This window comes from Vulpes vulpes, chromosome 15 (assembly GCF_048418805.1).
Source record: "Vulpes vulpes isolate BD-2025 chromosome 15, VulVul3, whole genome shotgun sequence".
In the NCBI taxonomy this organism is placed as follows: domain Eukaryota; kingdom Metazoa; phylum Chordata; class Mammalia; order Carnivora; family Canidae; genus Vulpes; species Vulpes vulpes.
The window spans coordinates 106,665,754-106,689,973 of NC_132794.1; the positions used below are offsets into that span (position 1 = coordinate 106,665,754).

General features: G+C 46.0%; 2 protein-coding genes and 1 long non-coding RNA gene across 4 annotated transcripts in view; 1 reads left to right on the forward strand and 2 right to left on the reverse strand.

Moving 5' to 3' along the window:
- Positions 1-299: 299 nt before the first annotated feature.
- LOC112916529 (uncharacterized) lies at positions 300-10,430 on the reverse strand. 2 transcript variants are annotated; one of them, XR_011997596.1, is made up of 3 exons: positions 9,994-10,430; positions 8,446-9,721; positions 300-7,958 (listed from the first exon to the last, which is right to left on the reverse strand). It is a non-coding gene; the product is annotated as an uncharacterized lncRNA (long non-coding RNA). The 2 variants fall into 2 exon arrangements; XR_011997595.1 differs by having other exon boundaries at positions 300-9,721.
- Positions 10,431-10,845: 415 nt separating this feature from the next.
- On the forward strand, positions 10,846-12,197 carry NANOS1 (nanos C2HC-type zinc finger 1). The gene has a single exon (XM_072740207.1). It carries the CDS (start codon positions 10,983-10,985, stop codon positions 11,865-11,867), a length of 885 nt encoding a protein of 294 aa, XP_072596308.1. The 5' UTR covers positions 10,846-10,982; the 3' UTR covers positions 11,868-12,197.
- A 3,953-nt stretch (positions 12,198-16,150) lies between these two features.
- The window catches only part of EIF3A (eukaryotic translation initiation factor 3 subunit A), a 37,013-nt gene continuing 28,943 nt past the window's right edge, over positions 16,151-24,220 (reverse strand). The window contains exons 18-22 of the mRNA XM_025994267.2: positions 23,879-23,967; positions 22,569-23,230; positions 19,817-20,048; positions 18,930-19,111; positions 16,151-17,374 (exon numbers count right to left, since the gene is read on the reverse strand). Of these exons, the coding sequence (XP_025850052.1) occupies positions 17,145-17,374; positions 18,930-19,111; positions 19,817-20,048; positions 22,569-23,230; positions 23,879-23,967 (1,395 nt within the window). The 3' untranslated portion in view covers positions 16,151-17,144. The remainder of the gene's footprint in view (positions 17,375-18,929; positions 19,112-19,816; positions 20,049-22,568; positions 23,231-23,878; positions 23,968-24,220) is intronic.

A 24,220-nucleotide genomic window follows, 5' to 3' on the forward strand; every position in this document is an offset into this window, starting at 1 on the left:
AAATAATAGTAGTTTTATTTCTTCCTTCCTGAACTTTATAATGTTAATTCTGTTTCTTACCATACTATACCAGCTAGGGCCTCTGAGACTTCCAATACAATATGAGATAGAAACTTAAGTACAATATTCGTTATACCGTTTTTGGAGACATGGTTTATCACTTAAGGAAATCTTCTAGTTTTCCAAGAGTTTGGATCATAACCATACGTTAAATTTTATCAAATGCTTTTTCAGCATCTATTTTGGTGGTCACATTTTTTCTCTTTTAATATGTTAATGTGAATTACATGAATGACTTCTTTATTTTTTTTTAATTTTTATTTATTTATGATAGTCACAGAGAGAGAGAGAGGCAGAGACACAGGCAGAGGGAGAAGCAGGTTCCATGCACCGGGAGCCCTATGTGGGATTCGATCCCTGGTCTCCAGGATCGCGCCCTGGGCCAAAGGCAGGCGCCAAACCGCTGCGCCACCCAGGGATCCCAAGAAGAAAGGCTCATTTTCCCTTCTTATGCTTGTTTTATATCAGGTTCCATTTGCCTTGTAAAATAAATTAGAAAATGGTTATTTTTTTCTACACTCTAGGATGGTTTGTGTAGAAGTGAAATTATTTATTCCTTGAATAACAGAACTTATGTTTAAAGTCAATGGGAGAAAAAAAGATAAATCAACTGGATCTGTTATTATGTGAGAATATTTTTAAACTCTGATTCAATTTATATAAATGTTGCGGAACAATCGAGGTTTTTAAATTCTTCTTGGGGTGACCAGGTAGCTCAATCAGTTAGGCATCTGGTTCTTGACTTCAGCTCAGGTCTTGATTTCAGGGAGCAAGATCCAGCCCCCTGTCGGGCTCTGTGCTTAGTGCAGAATGTGCTTGAGATCCTCTCTTTCCCTCTGTCCTTCCTCCCCTCAAATACATACATAGTATTGAATCTCTAGATGAATTTCGAAGAACTGACTTTATAATAGTGAATTTTCTAATACACAAACATAGCATCTTCTTGATACATACATTATTCTTGAGTTCTTGTTTTCTACCAATTTTTCCATTTCACATGTATTTTCAGATTTATGAAGCATCAAGTCACAAAACTATTGATTTGCATCATCTTTTATTCTTGATAAATCCTGCCAAATTAATTATATTAGTCTTTTATAAGAATCCACTGCTTAGCTCTGTCAGACATCTATCATATCTTCATTCCCCCATTTCATCAATTCCTTCACTTATCTGTATTATATTCTCTCCTAGTTATAGTTTGCTGTTGATTTCTAATGAAATGGAACTGTGGCCAGAAAATTCGATGTGACACCAATCCTATCAAATTTGTTAATACTTGGTTGATGGCACAGAATCCGGTCAACTTTTATAAATGCTCTATGAGTGCTGGAAAAGAATGTAAATTCTGCAATTATTGAAAGCAGTGTTTACATATGATTTTATAGAATGACATGTATATATGTAGGTACCTATAAATATATAAAGTCAAGCTTGTTAATTGTCATTCAAATCTCCTATATCCTTATTGATATTTCATCAGTTTTTCATTTGTATGCTTTTAGGTTAAATTATTAGGTATATGCTAGTTTAGAATTGTTCTATCTTCCTGGTAAATAGAACCTTTTACATTACATAGCCACCCTCCTATCTCTAGTAAAGCTTTTTGCCATAAAGCCTATTTGCCTGCTATTGGCACAGCTATGTCAGCTTCCTTTTCAGCATCTCTTGAAACTTCTTATCCTTTTACCTTTAAGCTTTCTGCATCCTTACATTTTATTTGTGTTTGTTACAGAGGATATATAGCTGTTGTTTTAAGTAGGCTTCATGCCCAGCGTGGAGCCCAACATGACCTGAACTCATGACCGTGAGATTGAGACCTGAATTGAGATCGAGGCAGACACCTAGCGAACTGAGCCACCCAGGCACCCCTAATAGCTGTTTTTTTTTTTAAATCCAGTCTGGAATTTTGTATTTTAATATTTCGTCCATTTACTTTAAGTAATTTTATGTTTGGATTTATTTCAACCATCTTACTGTATAATTCCAATTTGTTCTACCATTTCCATGATGATTTTCCTTCTGTCCTTTCTTCTGTAATGATTATTTTTCCTCATCCCATTTCTTTACATCTACTATTATACCCTCTATCTTTTTAACTGGCTCCCTATATACATATATGTATGTATATATACACCTAACCTATCAAAATCTAAATTTAATGAACACTGATGTTCAGAATTTTTTCAAGATGGTCCATGGCATGGGAGACGGACAGAACAATCGGTGTGGAGATGTGATTTGTCATATATTAAGGGCAAATTGGGTGAGAGTCCTTTATACCGTGACCTTTACTTTTGTAACGCTTGAAATTTTCCATAAGTTAAAGAATATCACAGTTGTCAGTATCTTTGCCCTCCTCCTGAGCAAGAGAAGGATTGTAGGGCATTTGCTCCAGTTGGTCTCCCTGCTGTAGATGCTGCTGCTGGGTTTTTTTGTTGTGCTTGGCTGTTTGTTTTGCTTGACTTAACCGCAAATTAAGTGACATCATCATCACTATTATTTTAAGTTTGTTTCAAGTACATGACACATACATTTCTTCCTTTGCTCACCATTCTCTCCTGCAATTCAGACCTTACCATCTGCCTGAGGGGCGCGCGCGCGCGCGCACACACACACAGACACACACACACACTCATCCACCCTGTGTAGGGCCCCCACAGGCCACAGCTTCTCCTGCAGTCTGTGAGGTCTTGAGTGGCAAAGGAAACCTCAATTTACCAGCCCAGCTGACCTCCAGATATGCTAAGGTCTGGGGACTCATGACACTCCTTTGCTAAGGGGCCCCTCTGGAAGGGGGTATAATAATGGCCCCAGAAAATGTCCTATCCTAATTCCCAGTCCCTGAGAATATGTTATTTTACCTGGTAAGGGGGAATTAAGTTGCTCATTAGATAGTGTTGAAATGGGGAGATTAGCCTGGATTATCGGGGTGGGTCTACTGTCATCACACAGTGGAAGACAGAGGGAGAATTAAAAACTGAGATGGCTGGTGAGAGGGACTTAACCTGCTGTTGCTGGCTTTGAAAAAGGAAGGAGGCCCTGAGCCCAAGGAACGCAGGCAGCCTCTGGAAATGGCAAGGAAACAGATTGTCCCTGAGAGCTTCCAACCCTGCAGACACCTTGACCATAGCCCACCGAGACCCATTTCAGACTTCTGACCTCCAGGACGGTAAGAAAGGAAGTCTTTGTTGTTTCAAGCCTCTATGTTGGTGGTACTTTGTTATAGCAGCAACAGGAAACTAATAGGCCTCCCACCAAAGCATCACCACCTGTTTGCTGTGTCTGCTCCATGAGATCAGAAGGACGTCAGTCTCATCCACCACTCAGTCCCAGGCCTTGCTGATGAACACATAAACTTTGGAGCTAAATAGGGCCAAGAAACCACTCAGGCCATCCAATTATCTCAAGTGAGAGAAAACTGAAGTCCAGAGAAAGGAAATGACTTGCTCAAGGCTACTCGGTTTATGCCATCCTAGGCCATCACCCCACTTTCTGCTTACTAAGCCAGAGACGCCCCAGGACAGATACCACTGCCAACTCTTCATCATGGATGGGCATTGTCAGGGCACGAGCAATCCCTAGGGAACTCGGGACAGCTGGGAAAATATTATTAAGTATAAGCCAGGTATGACCAGGAGAAGATGTTTAAAATGACTTGAGCAATCTTAAAAACGTTAAGCCCAACAGAAATGTTGATCCACCTATAATCCAAGAGCAGACCCGTGCCAGACACCTACCTGGTCAGCTCAGTTAGGGAGATGCTTTCACAAGGCCCCATGGGCACCTAGCTAATGGCAAACTTGAGGCCTGCATTCGAGAAGCTTAGCATTTCATGTTTCTGCCTAGAGCCAAAGTGTTGGGCTTTGGGCAAATTAAGAAAAGGTACTTCATCCACAAGACATCTTTATCCATCTGTCAGGAAAATTGTCATATCAATGCCATTAGAAAAAGATACTTTACTCTGTATCTACCAGAAAACTGTTTGAGATTCACTGATACGTATTACCACATCTATGAAATAAAAGGTACCCCCTTGGAGGGGAAGGCCTTGTGCAGTGCACAACCTGCAGAAACAGACACAGTAGCCCTGCCTGGCAGTCTGGTCTCATCCCCTTCTCTGACCTTATCTTCCCCCACCCCCACTCCAGCCCTGAAGCCCACTAGAGAACAACCTTGACCTTCTAATGCCCCGTTTTATGCATCACTGGAGGACAATCTTGACCTTATAGCTTATCATTTTATGTATGACTCCTCCACTAGAGGCCCCAGCTTTTACACCTCCCCTTTTGCAGACGCTAGGCGTTGAAGATGAGCCAGAGAAGGCCGAAGGTCCCATTGAGGGAAACACCTGAGATGGGAGGCAGGATTTGTGAATTCTAACCGAATGAATGTCCACAGGCCAGGAGATGGTAGAGGCCCACAGCACACAGAGAAATCCCACCCACTAACTAGCTGGGAGAAGCTGAGTAGTACACTCTTTAAGCTCCCCCAAACCTCATTTTCCTTTCTGTGAAATGAGTATCACTGCAGAATGTGGGACCCAGGAAATTTAACAAAAATCCCCTACCCCTGGACAAGCAGAGCAGGACTGATTCCATTTTGTGCTACACCTGCCACCTCCCGTATGACCCCCCACATGACCTGCTTATTGCTTAAGGCGCGGCCCCACCCTAGTCAACCCGCTGGGCACACCCTAATCAGAAATCGGCTTATAACAATGTAACCCTGCCTGTGCCCGCCAAAACTGTGCGCCGATTCTGACCAAAGTAATAGGCCAGCTCAAGTGGATACTATAGGGTAAGGTGTAATTCAATCTGCCACCTGCGTGTGGACCGACAGGACTGTGCAACTTTCTGTGTATCCCATGGGCCACTGGCCCCTATAAAGCTGCTACTCCTCTTAGTCTCGGGGTCCAAGTCCCTGCTCCGCTGTGTCGGGTATACTTGGACCCAAGCTCGAACTTGTAAATAAACCCTCGTGTGTTTGCATCGGTGTCGGCTCCTTGGTGGTTTCTCGGATTCGCAATCTTGGGCACAACACAGAACTGCTGGCAAGGTCTAAGGAAGACAGGAGTTCATGCTTAGTGCCTCGAAAGAGCTCCGTACCTGTGAGCTGCTGTTAGTACTATTACTCCCGGCATCATCACCCGCCCCATCTCGATCCCGGGTCTCCAGGATCGCGCCCTGGGCCAAAGGCAGGCGCCAAACCGCTGCGCCACCCAGGGATCCCTAATCTGGGGGTTTTTAAGAGGAGACCATGTGGCTGGGAGGAGTGGGGTGGGGAGTGTTACAAAGAGAAAGCATTATTCACTGTATCAAAGTACTTGCTACTGGGTAAATAGAGAAGTCTAACCTCTTTCAACTGGAGTTGGTTTTCTTGGGGGACAATCTCTGTCATGCAGCGGAATGAGCCCAGTTTTACCCCTGGCGGCTTCTTGCACCACCTTCTCCTGGCTGGCCTCCTCCACCCCCTTGGTCCTAAAAGTCGCACTGCCAGAGTATGACCAGGTACTTCCAAGTAGGGACAAATCCCAGCTTTGGAGTGAGAGGGACACAAATTCTGAGCTGAGCCCTGCTGGTCGAGAGTCCCACAACCCTTCATCCCCAGGAGGGCAATCACAGACCCTGCCTCATGCGGCAGTTGTGCAGCACGTGAAGATGGGGGTTGCATGAGGCGATGCTGAAAGGCACCTGGTCTGAAGGGGGTAGCCCATTGGTCTCAGCTGGGAGACTTTGGCACAAGACAGGGCAGATGGCAGAAGAGACACTGCAAAGCATAGCTCCTGCTCCCCGTTCCTTTGGTTTCTTCCCACCCCTGTCCATATGCCACAATTCTGACACGGCTGTCAGCTCCACGTGGCCAGAGTAGCAAATCATACCTTTTCGACAGAATTACCAAATGCATTTTTTTTCACTTTACTACGTGTTTCAAATGGAATGAATTCAGCTGCAAGTAAAATACCTGAGTGGCAGTGGCTGAGATAATAAAGTTGATTGTTTTGTGTAACAAGCCACCAAGTCATCCACGGAAATGGCCCTGAAGCTTTTTTTTTTTAACAACTTTTCCGAGGGCACCTGAGTGGCTCAGTTAAGTACCTGACTCTTGATCTCACCTCAGGTCTTGATCTCACAGTCATGAGTTCGAGCCCCACAGCGAGGTGACACGTGGAGTCTACTTAATGAATAAATAAAATAGCTTTTCTGGTCAGCCATCCCCAGTGTGCCAGCTTCTTGTCCTCAGGACTTAACACCTCGGGGCTGCTTCGGCTCCATAACCTGCCAGTGGCTCAAAGAAAGGGAAGCCCATGGTCTTTGTTTTTCTTTTTTTAATTCTTAAAATAATTTATATTCATGAGAGACACAGAGAGAGGTAGAGACACAGGCAAAGAGAGAAGCAGGCTCGCTCTGGGGAGCCCGATGTGGGACTTGATCCCAGGACCCCAGGATCAGGCCCTGAGCCAAAGGCATACGCTCAACCACAAGCTGCCCTGGCATCCCTGTTTCTTTTTCTTTTTAAATGAAGGAGCAAATTCCCTCCCAGAGTCCTCGAACAGACCTCCCCTTACATTTCAGGGACCAGAACTGGGTCACCAGCCCCCTCCTAAACCAATCATGCCCAGGGGAAATGAGATATGTCTGGCTGGATTACACCTGTCACAGCTCAACCCCGGAGGCCAAGGGAGAGACTCATCTGGAATTGGAGTAACAGGCAGAAGGGTAAAGTGCCTGCCACTTTATATGATGAGCCCCTCGAGGATCAGAGGAAGGAGTGGGAACCCAGAGTGGTTAAGTCCCTCCTCCAAGGCCACATGTGACTTTGCAGAAGGGCGAGGATGAAAACACGGCCACCAGCTCAAGAAGCTTTTTCCACTCCAGCACAGTGCCTCTCGACTAACTATAGCTCACTCGAAGCCTCTGAAGGACAGAAGCCCCACTGCCAGGGCTCCCTGAGCTTGGCCACAGGCATGATATGGCCAAAGTCAACCCTGTTAGAGAAGAGAGCCCCCAGGGCACCCAAATGTGCCCAACCCACATACAAGCCCCAAAGCTGGGGGAGCCAAAGCAACTCCTGCCCCTAGAAAGAGCTTGGCAGGCAAGTGGGCAGGAACCCAGAGCCTGACCAACAGCATCTCTGTAGAGGCCTGGACTCCTGCCAAGCCGTCCCATTCCCCAGGGAATTCATATTTCTGAATTCTTCATATTTCTGAAGATCCTCAAGACTCTTGAGGACTGTGTGTTGCCTCTCAGGCTGGGGGCTGGGAGCCCTGCAGAGAGGTGGGAATGTAGAATCCAAGAGCCCACCCCACCACCCACCCCTACCCTGCCAGGGCCCTCTGCCTGTGTTTTGCAGGCCCGGTTCCAGAAGAAACTGAGGAACACCCTCTATCCTCCGGGATGAGGCCTGTCCCAACCTGCCTTCCTGGCTCCACCAATCAGAGGGTATCTCTTGAAGAAATTTTCACACTCAGGCATTTTCTGTCCATTTTGTTCCAGACTTCTGAGGGGGAACGAAAAGCGGGCAGACTTCATCAAGGTGCTAAGACCATCTCTGGAGTCAGTTCTGCCACCCCAAGAAGAGTTGAGGAGCTCCTGCCCAGCTGAGATCTGTGCTTAGTGGGAGCAGTAATGGTTTACTAAAGCCACAGGGGGCCCTGGCACCGGCTCTGGCCTTTCTGTGGTAACAGCGAAAGTCCCAGGACACTGAGACCACCCGTGCTGGGGAGGAAAAAAAAAAAAAACCCTGGGGCATCCTGGTGACTCAGTGGTTGAGCGCCTGCCTTCAGCTCAGGTTGTGATCCCGGGGTTCTGGGATGAAGCCCTGCCTCGGGCTCCTCGCAGGGAGTCTGCTTCTCTCTCTGCCTATGTCTCCGCCTCTGTGTCTCTCACAAATAAAATCTTAAAAAAAAAAAAAAAAATCCTTCATGCACTCTGCCTCCACTTCCAGACATTCTTTCCAGGAAAGACATTCTTTTCCAAACAGCTTACGGTGGGCAAGGCAGATGGCAGATAAGGGGAGCAGCCTGGGGAAAGGGCGAGCCCCCCCAGGACACAGAAGCTCCCTTCCACCTCTTTCCAGGGCATCTCTTTGCTGTCATCATGACCTACCCACCCAGCCTGCAATGCAACTCCATAGCAAGGCATTTGCTCTTACCCTTCTTCACTTAAAAGTTTTAATTCCACCTTGTAAACCAAACCAAACAAATAAGAAACCCCCCAAGGGCTAAAGATCATGTGGGAGAGGAAAGGTCTCACTGACTTGCCGTGCTCTCTTTGGCCCGACCAAGGGGAAGCCGGCACAGCAGCTGGCAGTTCTCAACCTTCCTTACACAAGTTTTTCTGAGAACAGTGGCTCCCACTCCTCAGAGCTGAAAAGTCTGTGTACCTTGAAAGTATGCGAGCTGCAGGGCTGTGCGAACCGAGTAGAATTTTCCATTTATAGAATAATAATCTTCATACCACTCTAGGGGCCGGTGTTCTCGTGGTAAGAGCTCAGAGCTCCGTGTCAGCAAACCTGCCACGCTTCTGCGGGCTCTTTTTATTTATTTTTGGTGGGAGAGGGGGAGGGAAAAAAAAAAAAGGAATGACTTTTTAGCTTGAGTGCCAACACAAACTTGAAAAAGGAACTGGGTTGGCAAGTGCAGAGTATTACTGCCTGGTTTCATGACTTAAATCAACCGTTAGCGAGTAGGAGGTGAGGAAGAGGCTGAGAAACATATCTTCAAGCCTAAACGCAGACAGGTGGCCAGAACAGGCATCATGTTACCGCCCGAGTCCTTCCCTGTGTCTGCCACCTGGCTTCTGGATTGCTCCCTGAGGGCAGGGGTCCAAGCAAAAGGCAGGGAGGGGGTCGGGCCAGAAATGATTTGGCCCCATCTCACTTCTCTTCTTCCACATTTGATTTCTGCTGATGCACACACACACATACACACACAGAGACACACACAGACTTGGAGTCTGAAATACCTTCGGGGTCCATGTGTAACAGGAAGGCCACCCAGCCATTCGTCGAGGGGCCTAAGTTCTAGTTCTGGCTGTGACGTATGCACTGTGTGACCTTGAAGAAAACCTTCTCTTCTCTGGGTCTCATTCTCTTCATCTATAAAGTAAGGTTGGACTGGATGATCCCACAGGTCCCTTCCACAGCTGACATTGATTCTCTCATTCATTCTAATGGCAACTGGTGCCAGCATGAGGTTCTGGGCAGCCCCTCTGGGCATTCTAAACCTGCTGGATGGGGCCAGACCCAAGAGCATAGCCTCCTGCCAAACGAGGGCTGTCAGCACCAGCTGCCCCCACCCCGCAGCCCTGTTTCAATAGCCGGAGCCCACAGCCAGAGCGAAGAAGGAAAGTCCTGATCCGCCCGCCAGTCCCACAGAACCCTTAAGAAGTCTTCCCAAGGGATCCCCGGGTGGCTCAGCGGTTTGGCGCCTGCCTTTGGCCCAGGGTGTGATCCTGGAGTCCTGGGATCGAGTCCTGCGTCGGGCTCCCTGCATGGGGCCTGCTTCTCCCTCTGCCTCTGTGTGTCTCTCATGAATAAATAAATAAAATCTTTTAAAAAAGGAAAAAACAACTCTTCCCAGTCCCCAAAACCTTTCCTACGCTCCATCTTGTAAAACGTGTTGATTCTTCTGAGAAGGGCATGACCACCTCACATCCTCCTAAAAAAAAACAAAAAACAAAAAACTTCCAGTTTATCTTCCATTGTTTTTACAAAAATATTGGACTCATTTTAAAGTATCTAACTGTGACGCTGAGTATGCTTTTCTTTTTCAAGCTGCACGTACAGCCCATTTTCCGATCCAGCCTCCCCCACCCCGGGGGTGTGGAGCTCCGCGCACACACAATCACGGCCCGAGGGGGGCAGATTTTCTGGCCCGACCCCCTCCCTGCCTAAGTCAGGGGCTCACGGCCACCCCGGCTCTCGGCACACCTGTTGGGAGTCGGCTGCGCGCCCTGGGAAAGTCCTGAAGCCTCCACCGCTTCCTAAGGCAGGAACCATAACCTCAGAGGCCGGCGCGAAGCCTTCCCCGGCTCACAGCTCTCCAGGGCGCTGCGCAAGGGGAAGGGCCTCGAGTGCCGGGCAGCTCCGTCTCGACCACCGCATCCTCCGCGCGCGCCAGATCCTGCCTCGCCGGAGCTTCTCCTGCGGATGCTGGGGCGGGGGCGGGGGGGCTCCTCCGAAGGCTGAGCTGGGGCATTCAAGGCGGGAGATGGGTGCGCGCACCTTGGGGCATCCCCCCATCCCCGCGCCTGCCCGTGTCCTCCGCGAGTCTCACCCCCGGGCGGAGGGAGACCCAGGCCTGCTCACCGGCTCCAAACCAAAGCAGGGCGCTCGGGCGAAGACGGGCCCCGGCGGCCGGCCCGCCCCTCCTCTCCCCCCTCTCCCCTCTCTCCCTCCCTCTGCATCCCTCGGCCTTCCCTTCCCTTCCCCTCGCAGCCCCGCAGGCAGGACACGCCCCCTCCCGCAGATGGGCCAATCGGCGTCCCGAGCGGCGCCCGCGGCGCAGGGGGCTCTGGTCCGCAGCCAATTAGCGCCCGGGCCCGAGGCGGCGCTTCGCCCGCCCCCTCGCGGAGTAGGAGCCGCCGCAGCTGGCGAGGCTGGCGCAGCGCGCGGGGCGCGGGAGCCGCGCGGGCCGGACCGGGGCGCGCGCACCGCCCGCCCGCCCGCCCGCCCGCCCGCCGCTGGCGCGCCCGCCTCCGCTCCGCCTCCGTCCCCGTCCGAGGCGCGGGCGGGGAGGCCGGGGCGGGGTAGCGCGGGGGGCAGGGCCGCGGCGGCGAGGCCGGGGGAGGAGCGGGGCCCGATAAAAGGCGGCGAGGCGGCCCCACCCCGCGGCAGGCCGGCGGGCAGGCTCGGCGCTTCCCTTCCGTCCGGCCCGCGCCGGCCGCGGGGAGGCGGCGCGCGCGGCCCGCAGCCCGCCCATGGAGGCTTTCCCCTGGGCGCCCCGCTCGCCCAGCCGCGGCCGCGCCCCCCCGCCCATGGCGCTCGTGCCCAGCGCCCGCTACGTGAGCGCCCCGGGCCCGGCGCACCCGCAGCCCTTCAGCTCGTGGAACGACTACCTGGGGCTCGCCACGCTCATCACCAAGGCGGTGGACGGCGAGCCGCGCTTCGGCGGCGAGGGCGGCGGCGGCGGCGGCGGCGCCTCCGCCTCCCCGCGCTCGTCCTCCTCCTCGCCCTGCTGCTCCCCGCACGCGGGGGCGGGGGCGGGGGCGGGGGCCGGGCCCGGGGCGCTGGGGCCGGCGCTGGGGCCGCCCGACGACGACGACAGCGACGGCGACGAGCCGGGGTCCCGGGGCCGCTACCTGGGCGGCGCGCTGGAGCTGCGCGCGCTGGAGCTGTGCGCGGGCCCCGCCGAGGCCGGGCTGCTGGAGGAGCGCTTCGCCGAGCTGAGCCCGTTCGCGGGCCGCGCGGCCGCCGTGCTCCTGGGCTGCGCGCCCGCCGCCGCCGCCGCCGCATCCGCCGAGGTGGCGCCGCGCGAGGAGCGGGCCCCGGCCTGGGCGGCCGAGCCGCGGCTGCACGTCGCCGCGGGGGCGGCCGCCGCCCGACTGCTCAAGCCCGAGCTGCAGGTGTGCGTGTTCTGCCGGAACAACAAGGAGGCGGTGGCGCTCTACACCACGCACATCCTCAAGGGCCCCGACGGGCGCGTGCTGTGCCCGGTGCTGCGCCGCTACACGTGCCCCCTGTGCGGCGCCAGCGGCGACAACGCGCACACCATCAAGTACTGCCCGCTCTCCAAGGCGCCGCCGCCGCCGCCGCCGCCGCCGCGCCCCGCCAGGGACTGCCCGCCCGGGAAGAAGCTGCGCTGAGCGCGCGGGCTCCGGGCCGCCGCCGCCCTCGCCCTCGCCCTCGCCGGGGACAGCCGCGCAGCTCGCCGCCGGGCCGCCCGGGGGCGTGCGGGCGCCTTCCAAAGCCGCCGGCCGCGCGCAACACTTGGCTGCCGGGGAGCCGGGGCGCCGGGGCGGCCGGACGCTGCGACCTCCGTTTGCTGCTCTCCACTTTCTAGTTTGTGCACATCCGGACGGAGGAGGCTGGGTGTGTATCCCGCTACCTGCGAGGGCCGCTTAATGGCGCCGTTTATTTACTGTAGACGTCCGGTCTGTCGGAGATGCGCATCAGGATGAATGGGCTCGATCTGCTTGCTCTCCGGATGGTTAGTTCTACGGAGGCACTTTACTAGGTCTAGAATATTTTTTTTAAAAGCCTCGTGACTGAACTTGGAACCTGGCGATTTTATGGAACTGTCGGCAAAATGACTATTTTATTGTTTGGAAACCATATTTCTTAGTTGTCCTTAATCAGTTAACTCGGATTCCAGGTGAAGCAAGCGAGCCCCCCACCCCCACCCCCCGGGGGCAGCATCACCGTTTTTGAGAAGTGAAGGTTTAGTAAACTTTCCAGTATTAATTTTGTGTGGGTAATTCCCTCCTTGTGGCTTGTTTCAGTCTTGGCTGGAGGTGTAAAAAATGCACAATCTGTAGCAAGTAGAATACGGCTCCTTATCCTTTCATGTACCAGATCTTTTTATTACTGAACTAGCAACTAGCATTTCCACCTTGAAAAATTGTGCCAAGTTATAATCCTATTGTGTATACACTTGGAAATTGGTGCTGTTTAAAAACTTGATTTGTGTATTTATACAGTAACCGTATATATGAATTCATTTATCTTGCCTATAACTTTGCTACCTGGCCTTTTGTACATGCACACCCACCTCCCCATTTCCCCTGCTCTTTAAAAACATTTGCAACATTAACATCAAAAGGGAGCAGTATTAGTTCACGCTGCTCAATTTCAGAGTTCCCAAGCAGTGTAAAGCTCTTTCCAGCTGTTGCCTCTCAAACTCAAATGAAAGATGCAGTCCTTTGAGCTCCGGAAGGTTAATGTAATAACCTGTGTTCAAGAAGGCTTCACTGCGGGCTGTGTCTGGCTTTACGCTCAGGCTGTCCTCAAACCAGAACAAGCACGGAAGGAATTGATTGTGGAGTGGGGGGTGAAAACAAGCAACATGGCCTCCCTCGTGCTCCCTTCTTCCCTGAAGACCCTAGTCTGTTTCTGGAATCCCGCCATTTATCCACAATTGGAGATCAGACCTTAGGCAAAACCCTCCTTTACCACCCACCCCTGTTTACAGCCAAGCCAGATGCCACACCGTGGCTTGTAACTACCCTCAGGACAGATACAGGAGGCAAAAACAAGTGAATTAGGATGAATGTACATGAAATGTACAAAGTACATCGCTATCTGAAAACCGTGGCAAGTATATAGATTCAAGGAGAATTCAGCTCGTTAGACATTAGACTGCTTTTACATCAAACAGCTTCCTCCATGGCAGACTGGCATGAATACTCCCTTGAGCGTATAAAAGATGCCAAGGTGAAGACTGGAAGGCTTTGAGCCTTTTTGGTCAAAGGAAGGGGTGTCAGAAAAACGAGGGAGAGGTTCAGGCAAAAAGTACACTGGCTAAGCGAAAATCCCTTCCTGCTGGTCTAGCCTCAGATCACAGAACTTAAGATGTGACTGGTCTCAAACTTAAGTAGCTAAATAAAACCATGTAATTATTCTCTTGTGTTGTGCTAGAAAATGTACCAGTTTAATTTTGGCCTTGGAGAGTTGTCAGGTCAATAGGAATTCCTGTTACCTCTCCTACTGCCCCTTCTACACCTTTTCAAAGATCACCAGAAACAAGGTATTCTCTACCCTGGAAGGAGTAGGCAGGCTAACTACTTTGTATTTTCAAAGGACCAAACAGTCCTTTGAACAATAGTGTTAACACTGTTTCTAAGGTCTCAGGCATGTGGCTTTGACATACTCAATAGGAGAATCCCAAGTGAGATGTGCCTACTATGAATTTGATACTGACACCATCCCTGTTTTACCAAAACTGTGAACATGTTGAACATAGAGTTCACTTAAGTCTTGAGAGCATCAAGAAAAGATATCTGAAAGGCCTTCTACAACTAGTCTGGCAGCCATCATGTTAATTCATTTAAAACAGTCCTATCAGCCCCTCTCAAATTGGTCTTTTTCCAGCTAACGTTAAAACATTGGGAGTTAAAACATACACAGAGAATATTACTATGGTTAATCTTCTAGAGATCTCTCAGGAAAAGTATACTAACCACTCTAATCCACTTAAGAGCAAATCCAGAACTCTCAATCTAAAACAAACTTAAATACTTGCAAAGTTAAATTTAGGGTATGGGGCACCTGGCTGGCTCAGTGACAGGGCACATGACTTGATCTTGGGAGTTGTGAATCTGAGCCCCACATTGCCAAGTAGAGTTTAATAAAAAATTCAGGGTAAAAGAAACCCAACTTTTAAAGTTTAAAAAATACATACAATCAGTATGACAAAGTTGTAATTTTTACAAGACTATGCCATATATTTGGCTAAATACAATGTATGGAATCGTTATAAAGTTTTACCAGCTGTACAGGCAAGACTGCCTTACTCTGTCCTTTTCTGTAGACACATTTGCAGGGAATAGCTTATTTCTTTGGATTTTAATTTTCCTATGCAGTCCTTTTTGGAAGCTGCAGAGTAACTTTGATTACAAAAAATTTTGGCCTAGATTGTAAATACCCAAAATTATTTTAAAATTATACTACAAATATGTGTGCCTCAAAGGAAAGGGCAACAAAGTTTCAGTGTTAGTCCTAACCTTCTAGTCTGTGCTTAGCCACCTGAGGAACATTCTTTCACTCTTTCCAGTATCCAATGTCAGACTTGTAAAGTTAGAAATAAATCTACAGTCAAAATATCTGGTGGGCAGCCCAGGTGGCTCAGCGGCTTAGTGCTGCCTTCAGCCCAGGGTGTGATCCTGGAGACCTGGGATCAAGTCCCACGTCGGGCTTCCTGCATGGAGTCTGCTTCTCCCTCTGCCTGTGTCTCTGCCTCTCTCTCTCCCCTGTTTCTCATGAATAAATAAATAATCTTAAAAAAAAAAAAAAAAAAGAACCAGAGAACACTTAAAAAAAAATCTTTGGTAAGAAATGAAACACAGGTAAAACACATAAAAGCATCCAAACACAGATGCCAACCTCTCCCTGGAAGCCACTACAACTAAGAGGATGTAAAAAGTCTTTTCTGGGCCACTGTCTCCACCTGCAGATCCATGTATATTAAGAGCAATGGTGTTCTTGTTTAAAAATGCAGAAGCCACTGGGAACATAAAGACAATCTAAACACAATGAGTAGAGTTAGATGTTCAGTTTTCCATTGATACCTGTGAATACCTGAGGAAGGAGGTGGCTATGAGGCCTTGAGGAGAAACTTAAGAGCAGGACCACAAAGCATCAGGAGACTCTTCTGCCCCCTTTCTAACTCCCAGGACAAAGAACTTTCGGGCAGCATATCTGGGAAAGGGTAGGTTTGCAGACTAGCCTAGGAATCTAAGCATCAGACATGCATCCATTAACTCACATAAACAAATCAGTGTAAATGAATGGTCCCCTGGGGACAATCAGTGCTGTCACAGGTATAGTCCTGTTCTAATGACTGGAGACTCAGCAGGTTACTGCCCCAAGCTCTTTAATTTGTTAAAAAGAAAAGGCCCTCTCCCCAAAGACCTTTTAAGATTTCCACTTGTTTGAAATACTAGATATTAAGAAAATTAAATGTTGAAAAAAGTGGTTTCCATCACTGTTAACATCAAACAGAAAAGGCTGCATCTGATTATTTTTAAAAAAGCTTCAGTACTCCCTCTTCTGGCCTTATTAAATAGCTGTGCCAACAGGAGTTCTCACCTCCACTCAATCCTGGAAGTAATTCACATGTCTGTAGCCACTATCAATTTGCTACTAATATTCTCTAATTTCAGAGGAATACTGAAAAGAGTAAACCACCCACCCACCCACATATACAAGCTCACAGAGAGGACAGCGTTACAAGGAAACTAAGGGGTTCCTCAATTAAGGAAGGAAACATCCTAGCCACGTTTGTTTTCTACTTGAGTTATTTTTTGTTCCTACATACTGAGACATTTAATGTCAACCAAAAAAACTCAAATTCAACACGATATACAAAAACTCATCATTAGTAAGTAATAAAAACACTTTGGCTGTAACTACAAATCAACACCAAAACAAATTCTGTAAGTATTTTATTTATCACTGAAGAAAAAACACAGCAGCAAGTTCTGTGTTGGCTTCAATAAGACCAAATAGTTAATCTTTGACATAGCTACGACATTCCAAAATTGAAGTCAACACAGTCATTACTACAAATTACTTGTTGAAAGAATCTATCCTGAAGAGAAAGGAAATTAGGAAAAAGAATTTAAACAATTCCTCCAAACCACACATTTATAAATATTGTCATATTTAAAATGCTTGAAAGGCATGAATTCTCCATTAATGGAAAAGCAGTTTGCTATTGGCAACAGAAAAAACTCAGCAATAGTTTTACCAAATGCTTTAAAATTTAAAAGCTTTAATTGTTTTGGATTCACACTTGAGCAGTATTCTTGTCATTTCAGTGACTGCAAATTGCTTTATACTCACCTCTCAAGTAAAATCTACAGAAAATCCCACTGTATCCAATGTCTGTAATGTTTACTGCACTTATAGCGAACCTAAAAACTTTCTAAATGTAGTTAATATAGTAAATACCTCAAAATATCTAGAGGTATGTCTCAACCGCTAATAGTGTGGAAGTCGTTTCAGCCCCTGCTTTGAAGAGTCTTCAAATACATTTTCTTTAACAGAATCATACCTCATTCCAAATTAATATAGTATTTCAAAAACCAAAGAAAAAGATCAGTTCTATACCAAGATACAGGTGTTACTCCATACCTGACGGATTCACATTTTAAATTTATTTTTTAGTTTTTTCTTTTTTGTAAACAAATGATTGATGAAATAATGCAACACCTTAAATTCCAGAAAATGGCCTGGCAGTCCAACCTCCTGTGGACACGGTGCACGATCAATCTATTATAGAGGATTAATACAAGTTCATGCTTTTTGTGTTATGGTGAGACAACATTAAAGAATCCAATTTAGACTGGTTGAAGCACAAGTATAATAATCCTTGAATGTGATCAAACATATGAGACATGAGTCTGAATCCATTATCTTGAGATTTAACGTCGTACCGTGGTCCATCCATCTTCATCAGTCTCATTTTTAGTACGACGAAGAGATTCCCTATCTTTCTCAGCTCTCCATGAGGCCTTCTCTTTTTCACCTTCTCTTTCCCTGTCTCGGTCTCTTTCTCGGTCTCTTGAAAGAGCAGGGGGAGGAACACGACGAGGGGCTTCCCGGTCTTCGGCCCGCTCATCTTTCCTGTCATCAGCACGTCTCCAAGAACTTACTAAAAATTTTAATTAAAAGAAAAAGAAAGTAAATTTATACTGTATTGTACTGGTTCAGACAAAACAGAACTTCAACAAAAGGAATGCTTCCAATTACTCAGAAATCCTATATATAAAGGTAACCACAGAGAATCCCCATTTAAAAAAACAATCAATATATTTTAATCATTTTGATACAATGTTTGGCAAATTCTTCATAGCAATACACTTGAGAACTCAAATTTGAAACCATTGGCCCGGGAAGTATCCTAATGGTTAAAATAATTTAAGACAAAGTGACAAAAATCTGAATGAAAAATTTTAAAGGGACACCTGGGTAGCTCAGCAGTTGAGCATCTGCTTTTAGTTCAGGTTGTGATCCCAGGGTCCTGGGATCAAGTCCCACATCGGGCTCCCAGCATGGAGCCTGCTTCTCCATCTGCCTAGGTCTCTGCCACTCTCTCTGTGTGTCTCTCATGAATACATAAAATGTCAAAAAAAATTTTTAATTAAAAAATTTGCTTTTGTTGAGTAAATCATGAAAGCAAAAATGGCCATAAGGACTGCATTATACCTTTACTTTACAGGTATCATATAAGAAAAACCCTTATAACCCCATTGTACAAATGAAACATTTAAAGTTTGAGATAAAAAAAAGTTTGAGATAAGTACTTAGTTAAGTGCAATGGCCATTTTCAACATTAAAAAAACATTTTTTTACTAAAGTTTCAACTGTCACAATTTCAGAGAAAGAATGCTTTACACTGTGCTTACCTACCAAGATTTTACTTTTAAACAACCGACAAATTATATCCTAATTACACAGACTTCTAAAGCAATATATGTTTACCATTCAATTAGCCTACTACTATACTGTGACTTTAGATATAAACTAACTTCACATAGTGACTACTAAGTTTATAAGAACTGTGATTTTTTTTTTAATTTATTATTTTACACAGAGAGGGAGAGAAGAAGTGAGCTGGGGGAGGGGGCAGAGGGAGAGAGAATCTCTCTTTTTTATTACTTTTTTTTTTTTTAATTTTATTTATTTATGATAGTCACAGAGAGAGAGAGAGAGAGAGAGAGAGGCAGAGACATAGGCAGAGGGAGAAGCAGGCTCCATGCACTGGAAGCCCGACGTAGGATTCGATCCCGGGTCTCCAGGATCGTGCCCTAGGCCAAAGGCAGGCGCCAAACCGTTGCGCCACCCAGGGATCCCCCCCCCTCTCTCTTTTTTAAAGATTTTATTTATCCATTCATGAGAGATACAGAGAGAGAAAGGCAGACACAGGCAGAGGGAAAGGGAGAGAAAATCTCAAGCGGACTCCCTGCTGAGCATGGATTCTGACTCAAGGCTCAATCTCAGGACCCCAAGGATCATGACCTGAACCAAATCAAGAGTGGGGCACTTAACTGACTGAGCCAGGCACCCCAAGAACTGCGAATTCTAAACTGAATATTCATTAGATTACTTTTGATGTTTATACACAAATGAGTGAGGTAACAAAGCCCAAAATTTCCCCAGAAATTACTGTTTTCCAATAGTTCAGCAACACACAGACCATCCATTACCTTCTTCACGTTCTGATCGGAGAGGAGGTCCTCTTCGGTCTCTGTCATCTCGCCTTTCCCTTAGATCACGGCGATCATCTCTCTCCCGACGACGGTCATCCCGATCCCTATCTTCACGGCGATTTGAATCTCTCCAGCTCGAAGATTCTTCCGCTGGTCCTCTTCTCCACCCTCCTTCATCCCTGGAGCCATTCAAAATGACATGTTAATTTCTGTCATTAGACTCCATGAGAGCACAACCAAGTTGGTGTTCAGAGTTTACAAATTCAACAGGGATGACCCTTTAAATTTATGACTTGATCTCAATCTGATGCCTTAGGTAAAGAGGTCAAATGAGAACATCTGTATCTGTGCTGTCCAACACAGCCCACTGTGTGCATGTAGCTACTTAAATACAAATTAATTGAAATAGAAACAAAACATTCCATCAGTAGCACTAACCACATTCCAAATGTTCAACAGCCAAATGTGCTTGCTGGCTACCATACTGGACATTGTAGATACAGATGTTTTCATCCTTGCACAAAACTGTATTAAATGGTGCTGGTCGAGATGAATCAGCACAGAGCCACAGAGGCCAGAAGCACCAAGTTAGAACTGTTACCACTAATAAGAGTCAAGGGGCTCTTAATAATTTAAGGGCTATAAACCTGAGTAACTAAACGACAGGGGAAAGGCAATGGACTGGTGAAGATACCTCTGTAACTAAAGAGTCCTACAACCTGCAGACAGCCACACAGTATCAGCCTCACTTTCTCAACTTTGTTAAGAGGGGACATTCAGTTGAGGAATGAGGCATACCATTTCTCAAGACTTTTGGGAAAACACCAAAGAGAATGAGAATCCTAATTGTAATTCCACAAAGAGTTCCAATCAGAGCATCAAACCTAGGTCGTCTGAAGCGGTCCTCTCGATCCCCATCTCGATCTCTGTCCCGCTCTCGCTCTCTCTCTCGGTCTCTTTCTTTCTCTGGGTCCTTGTCATTTTCATCACGATCTTGGTTCTCTCTCTCTCTCTCTCTCTCTTTTTCCCTATCCCATTCACGTTCTTCTGATGGTCTCGATTCTCGAGGTGGACCCCAACTCTCTTCTCTGGCCTTTTCTTTCTCTCTCCATCCACCTGTTTTGTTTTTTTAAAGAAGCAACATTTTTTTTTAATTCTCAAAAAAACACAGATTGGTAACTATGAACAGAGATCTAAATGCTGACATTAATATCACCATTATCAATGCTCATTTAAGACACTCCAGCTTCATTTATAAAAAAATCAAAGCTATGTATCTTATTTTGCAGAATCACAAGGTCCTATTTATGACTACCTATCACTGTTTTTCTAACCTAAAGGGAGGAACATGTAAGACAAAGGAAATTTATAGAATCTGGGTTGAGTGTTCCATATGCTGAGATTTCAGATATAAAAATCTTCTGACAATAAACAGACAACATATTTTAAGCAAAAAACTTGTAAAAGTTGAGGCAAGAGCTAGATCTCTGAGAGACAATCTAAATTTAATTAATTTCATTCCTATCTTACAACATTTTCAAAATCTTTATAACCAAAACCTTTTTCAAATTCTTGCCCTCTACCATTTACCACCCATGCAATCATGGAACAAAGATAAATCCTTTGATCAGTATCTCACAGTTAGCCACAGGACACCCCAATAAAGAAACATTATATACATGCACAAAGAGATCAAAGGAACAGATTTAAATAAAAACCTATTACAAAGTTAGTAACTATTATTGTTAATATTTATATTACCATGTGCCACAGCACTATTCTAAACCTTCTGTGTAAAAAAATAATAAAAAATTAAAATAAATAAATAAATAGACTTTCTGTGTATATGAACTTATCTAGTCCTATCCATAGCTTTGAGCTAAGTAGATTCCATACTCACTAATTTACCTACTTGCTAAAATGTATTTGTAAATAAATTGCTAACACGAGCACTCAGGTACTTTTATAGTCACCCACAGACACATGCAGAGTGATCAAACACTTGAGTCACCTGCAGAGCATGTTCACAGTAGAGGTCGAACAGGGCAATACTGTCTTCTTCCTGAGGCTCTGATACTTTAAAACAAGTGCCCTTCTGGCGGTCTATTTACTGATAGGTTTTTACCTTTTTGTGCTTTGTTGGCCTTCAAGCGCTATGTTAAAGTGCTATCTAGTGGACCACACACAAGAAGGCGATGGACAGCCATATAAGAGAAATACTCATGTTAGAAAAGCTTCATTCAGCAGTTACAGCGCTACTGGCCATGAGTTCAATATTAATGAATCAACAACATGTATTAAATAAGGTATCTTTAAAACTGAAATGTACAAAAGAAGGCTGTGTTCATTGGTTGACAGAAATGTTGTGACCAGAGGCCTCAGAGAACCAAACCTTGTACTACCTTCCCTTAGGACCAATGGTTCAGTACTCATAGTGACTTCATAAAACATCTACTGTGAATTAATGAGAATCCATGACATTGTTATCTCCATTTTACACAAGGCAAAAGAAAGTCACAGAGCCAGACAGAGAAATGAGACCAGAAGATACAGAAATATGGGACAAAAACACAAAGGGCAAAGAAAAGGAGGCTACTTGCTGAAATCTGTGTTTAGAATGCATTACTCTGGTTACTGCACCAAGACTAAAACTGGGAGTGGGAGAGCCTGGAGGGACCAGTAGCAGCCAGAGTTGAAGGAAAGAATGATGGTGGCTCAGACCCAAGTGCATGCAGGGGACAAAGAGAAATGGGTGGATCTGAGGAACTAAAGAGGTAGAACTGAACTAAATGAAAGATTTAACATAAACGATAAAAGAGGGTAAAGGAGAACTCCAGATCTCTAGCTTATACGATCAGATAGATGGTGGATCCCCAAAGAGATGCATGTGGGTGTGAACTGTTTCGACAAGTTGAATGTGACAGACACTTCTAGGTAGAAATGTGCTATGTGCAACATGCAGCTGGAAACATGGTTCTGAAGGTAAGAAAGAGGTCATCTGGAGAAGACAGTAATGGAAATCACAAACTTCTATACAACTGCTCAAGAAAACTAAAATATGAAAACATGAACAGGCCCAAGACTGAGGGGAAAAACTGAGCTCTTCTCATAAGCATAATCCCACAGTTGGAAGAACAGACAACATTAAGTCTATTTTTTCATTATCTACACGAGAAGGCTGGTCTAGGACAGAACCTGAAGAACATCCATACTTAAGGAATGGGCATGGGAACAAGAACCCTCAAAGAAGCAGTCAACTGGCAGAATGAAAACAAAGCACGCATCACTAAAGCTGAACAGGGGGTGAAGTAAATTATTTAACTTTTGGTGTGTGGGATATGGAAGCCAAGCCCCTAACATAAAAATCACTGCACAGATATCGAAGGGAAGATAAAAGACCAGTTTATCTGGAAACTAGTAATAGTCTCATCAAAGTCATACCTACATTAAAATTTAATTTTTTCCAGCAAAGAACTTTTTATTAAGATTATCAAAATATAATCATTTGAGATGTCTCATTTGAAATAATCTACAGAAGTTATTAGCTCATATAAAATTTCACTTTCTAGTTATAAAACACATCAAGCAGATTTTATAAAGCATCTAAAGCTGGTTTTCTGAATACCAGAATTTTACCTGGCTTGACAAATGGTCTCCAGGGACCAGGTCTTGAGTCATCGCCCCTTCTGGGAATCCGATCATCATCCATGTTTCTCCAAGGCCCCCGGTCATCATCTGCACCGCGCCTGGAAATTCTGTCATCATCAGTACTCCTCCAAGGTCCTCGATCATCATCCAGCCCACGCCTGGGACCCCGGTCATCATCCATGCCCCGCCTGGGACCCCGATCGTCATCAGCATTACGCCAGGAAGATCGCTCGTCATCTGCACCTCCTCGCCGTGGCCCCCGGTCCTCATCCATCCCACGTCTTGGTCCTCTGTCCTCATCAGCTGTTCGCCAACTTCCTCTGTCCTCATCCAGTCCTCGTCTAGGTGGTCTATCATCATCTGCATGACGCCAGCTCCCCCTATCTTCATCACCAATTCGTCTGGGAGGTCTATCATCATCTGCATTGCGCCAGGAAGGCCGGTCATCGTCTGCCCCACGGCGAGAGAACCGGTCTTCATCAAGACCACGTCTAGGACCTCTGTCATCATCCATGCCACGCCGGGGAATGCGATCGTCATCTGGTCTAAGAGAAGACTCTCTCTCTTCCTCATCCCCCAAGCGCCTTGGCCGATCTTCTTCTCTTCTATGAGGCCTCTCCTCATCCCGCCCCTCTCCACGTCTCCACTCCCTACAGATCAACAAGCCAAACATCTTTAAGAGTCCATTTTCTTAAAAAGCACATGCTATCTTTGGGAATTACTTCAGTCCCTTTTAAAAACCTCTTCAGCCTAAAATCATTATTCCTAGTCCTGAAGGAATATATGCTATTAATAAAAAATAATACAACATAAAATCTTACATCAATAGCTAAATAAGCAAACAACTTCCTTAAACAAGTCTCTAACTGGACTTGTATATAAGAAGTATCTAGGCAAATTCTAAATCTAGTACCTATGAACTTTCAAAACTCTGTATAGGACTTAGGACCAGCAAATATGCTTATCATGAGCAGTCCCTTTCAAAGAATGGTTCAAATTATTTAACAAATTTAAAGGAAAATGAAAATAGGTTCTAGAACTGTTCATTCTTATTATAATCTCAAAAGCACTCAACTAGGGAATAAAAAGGTTCTGAAGCATATATTTGTCAAAATTTTTAGAAATCAGTAATTACAGACTTGTTGAACTATGAAAAACATTTCAGTAACAGACATGCACACAACTCTTCATGGTTGTCCTTTCCCCAGCTCCACAAAATAAACCAAACTTAAAAACTGCTAATATGGTATTAATAGGACCTATGACTAATTGATACTATTTTCCTTAACTCTACTTACTTCTCTGGTGGGCCTCTTCTCCACTCGGAATCTACTTCAGGTCCTTTTCTCCATGTGCCTTCTGAATCTCTATCTCCCCAACGAGAGTCCTACATTCACCAAAGTTAATGTGAGGCACTAATTGGCAACACTTATTACAACTACTGGTATTACCAAATGTTTTTGCACTTATTCCTTAAATAAAAACACGTTTCAAAGTAGTTGTTTTTTTTTTAACCTTAAGTCAGAGTGACGGTACACTGAAACTGGCATTCTCATGTATTTTGAGTGGTTTTAAAAATCAACCAAATACCACCTAAAAACAATCTGGCACACACCCATCCCCTGGAAGTATTAAAGTAT

Bases quoted from the DNA above. Each gene is read 5' to 3' on its own strand.
- NANOS1 (XM_072740207.1), top strand. From the start codon at position 10,983: ATGGAGGCTTTCCCCTGGGCGCCCCGCTCGCCCAGCCGCGGCCGCGCC.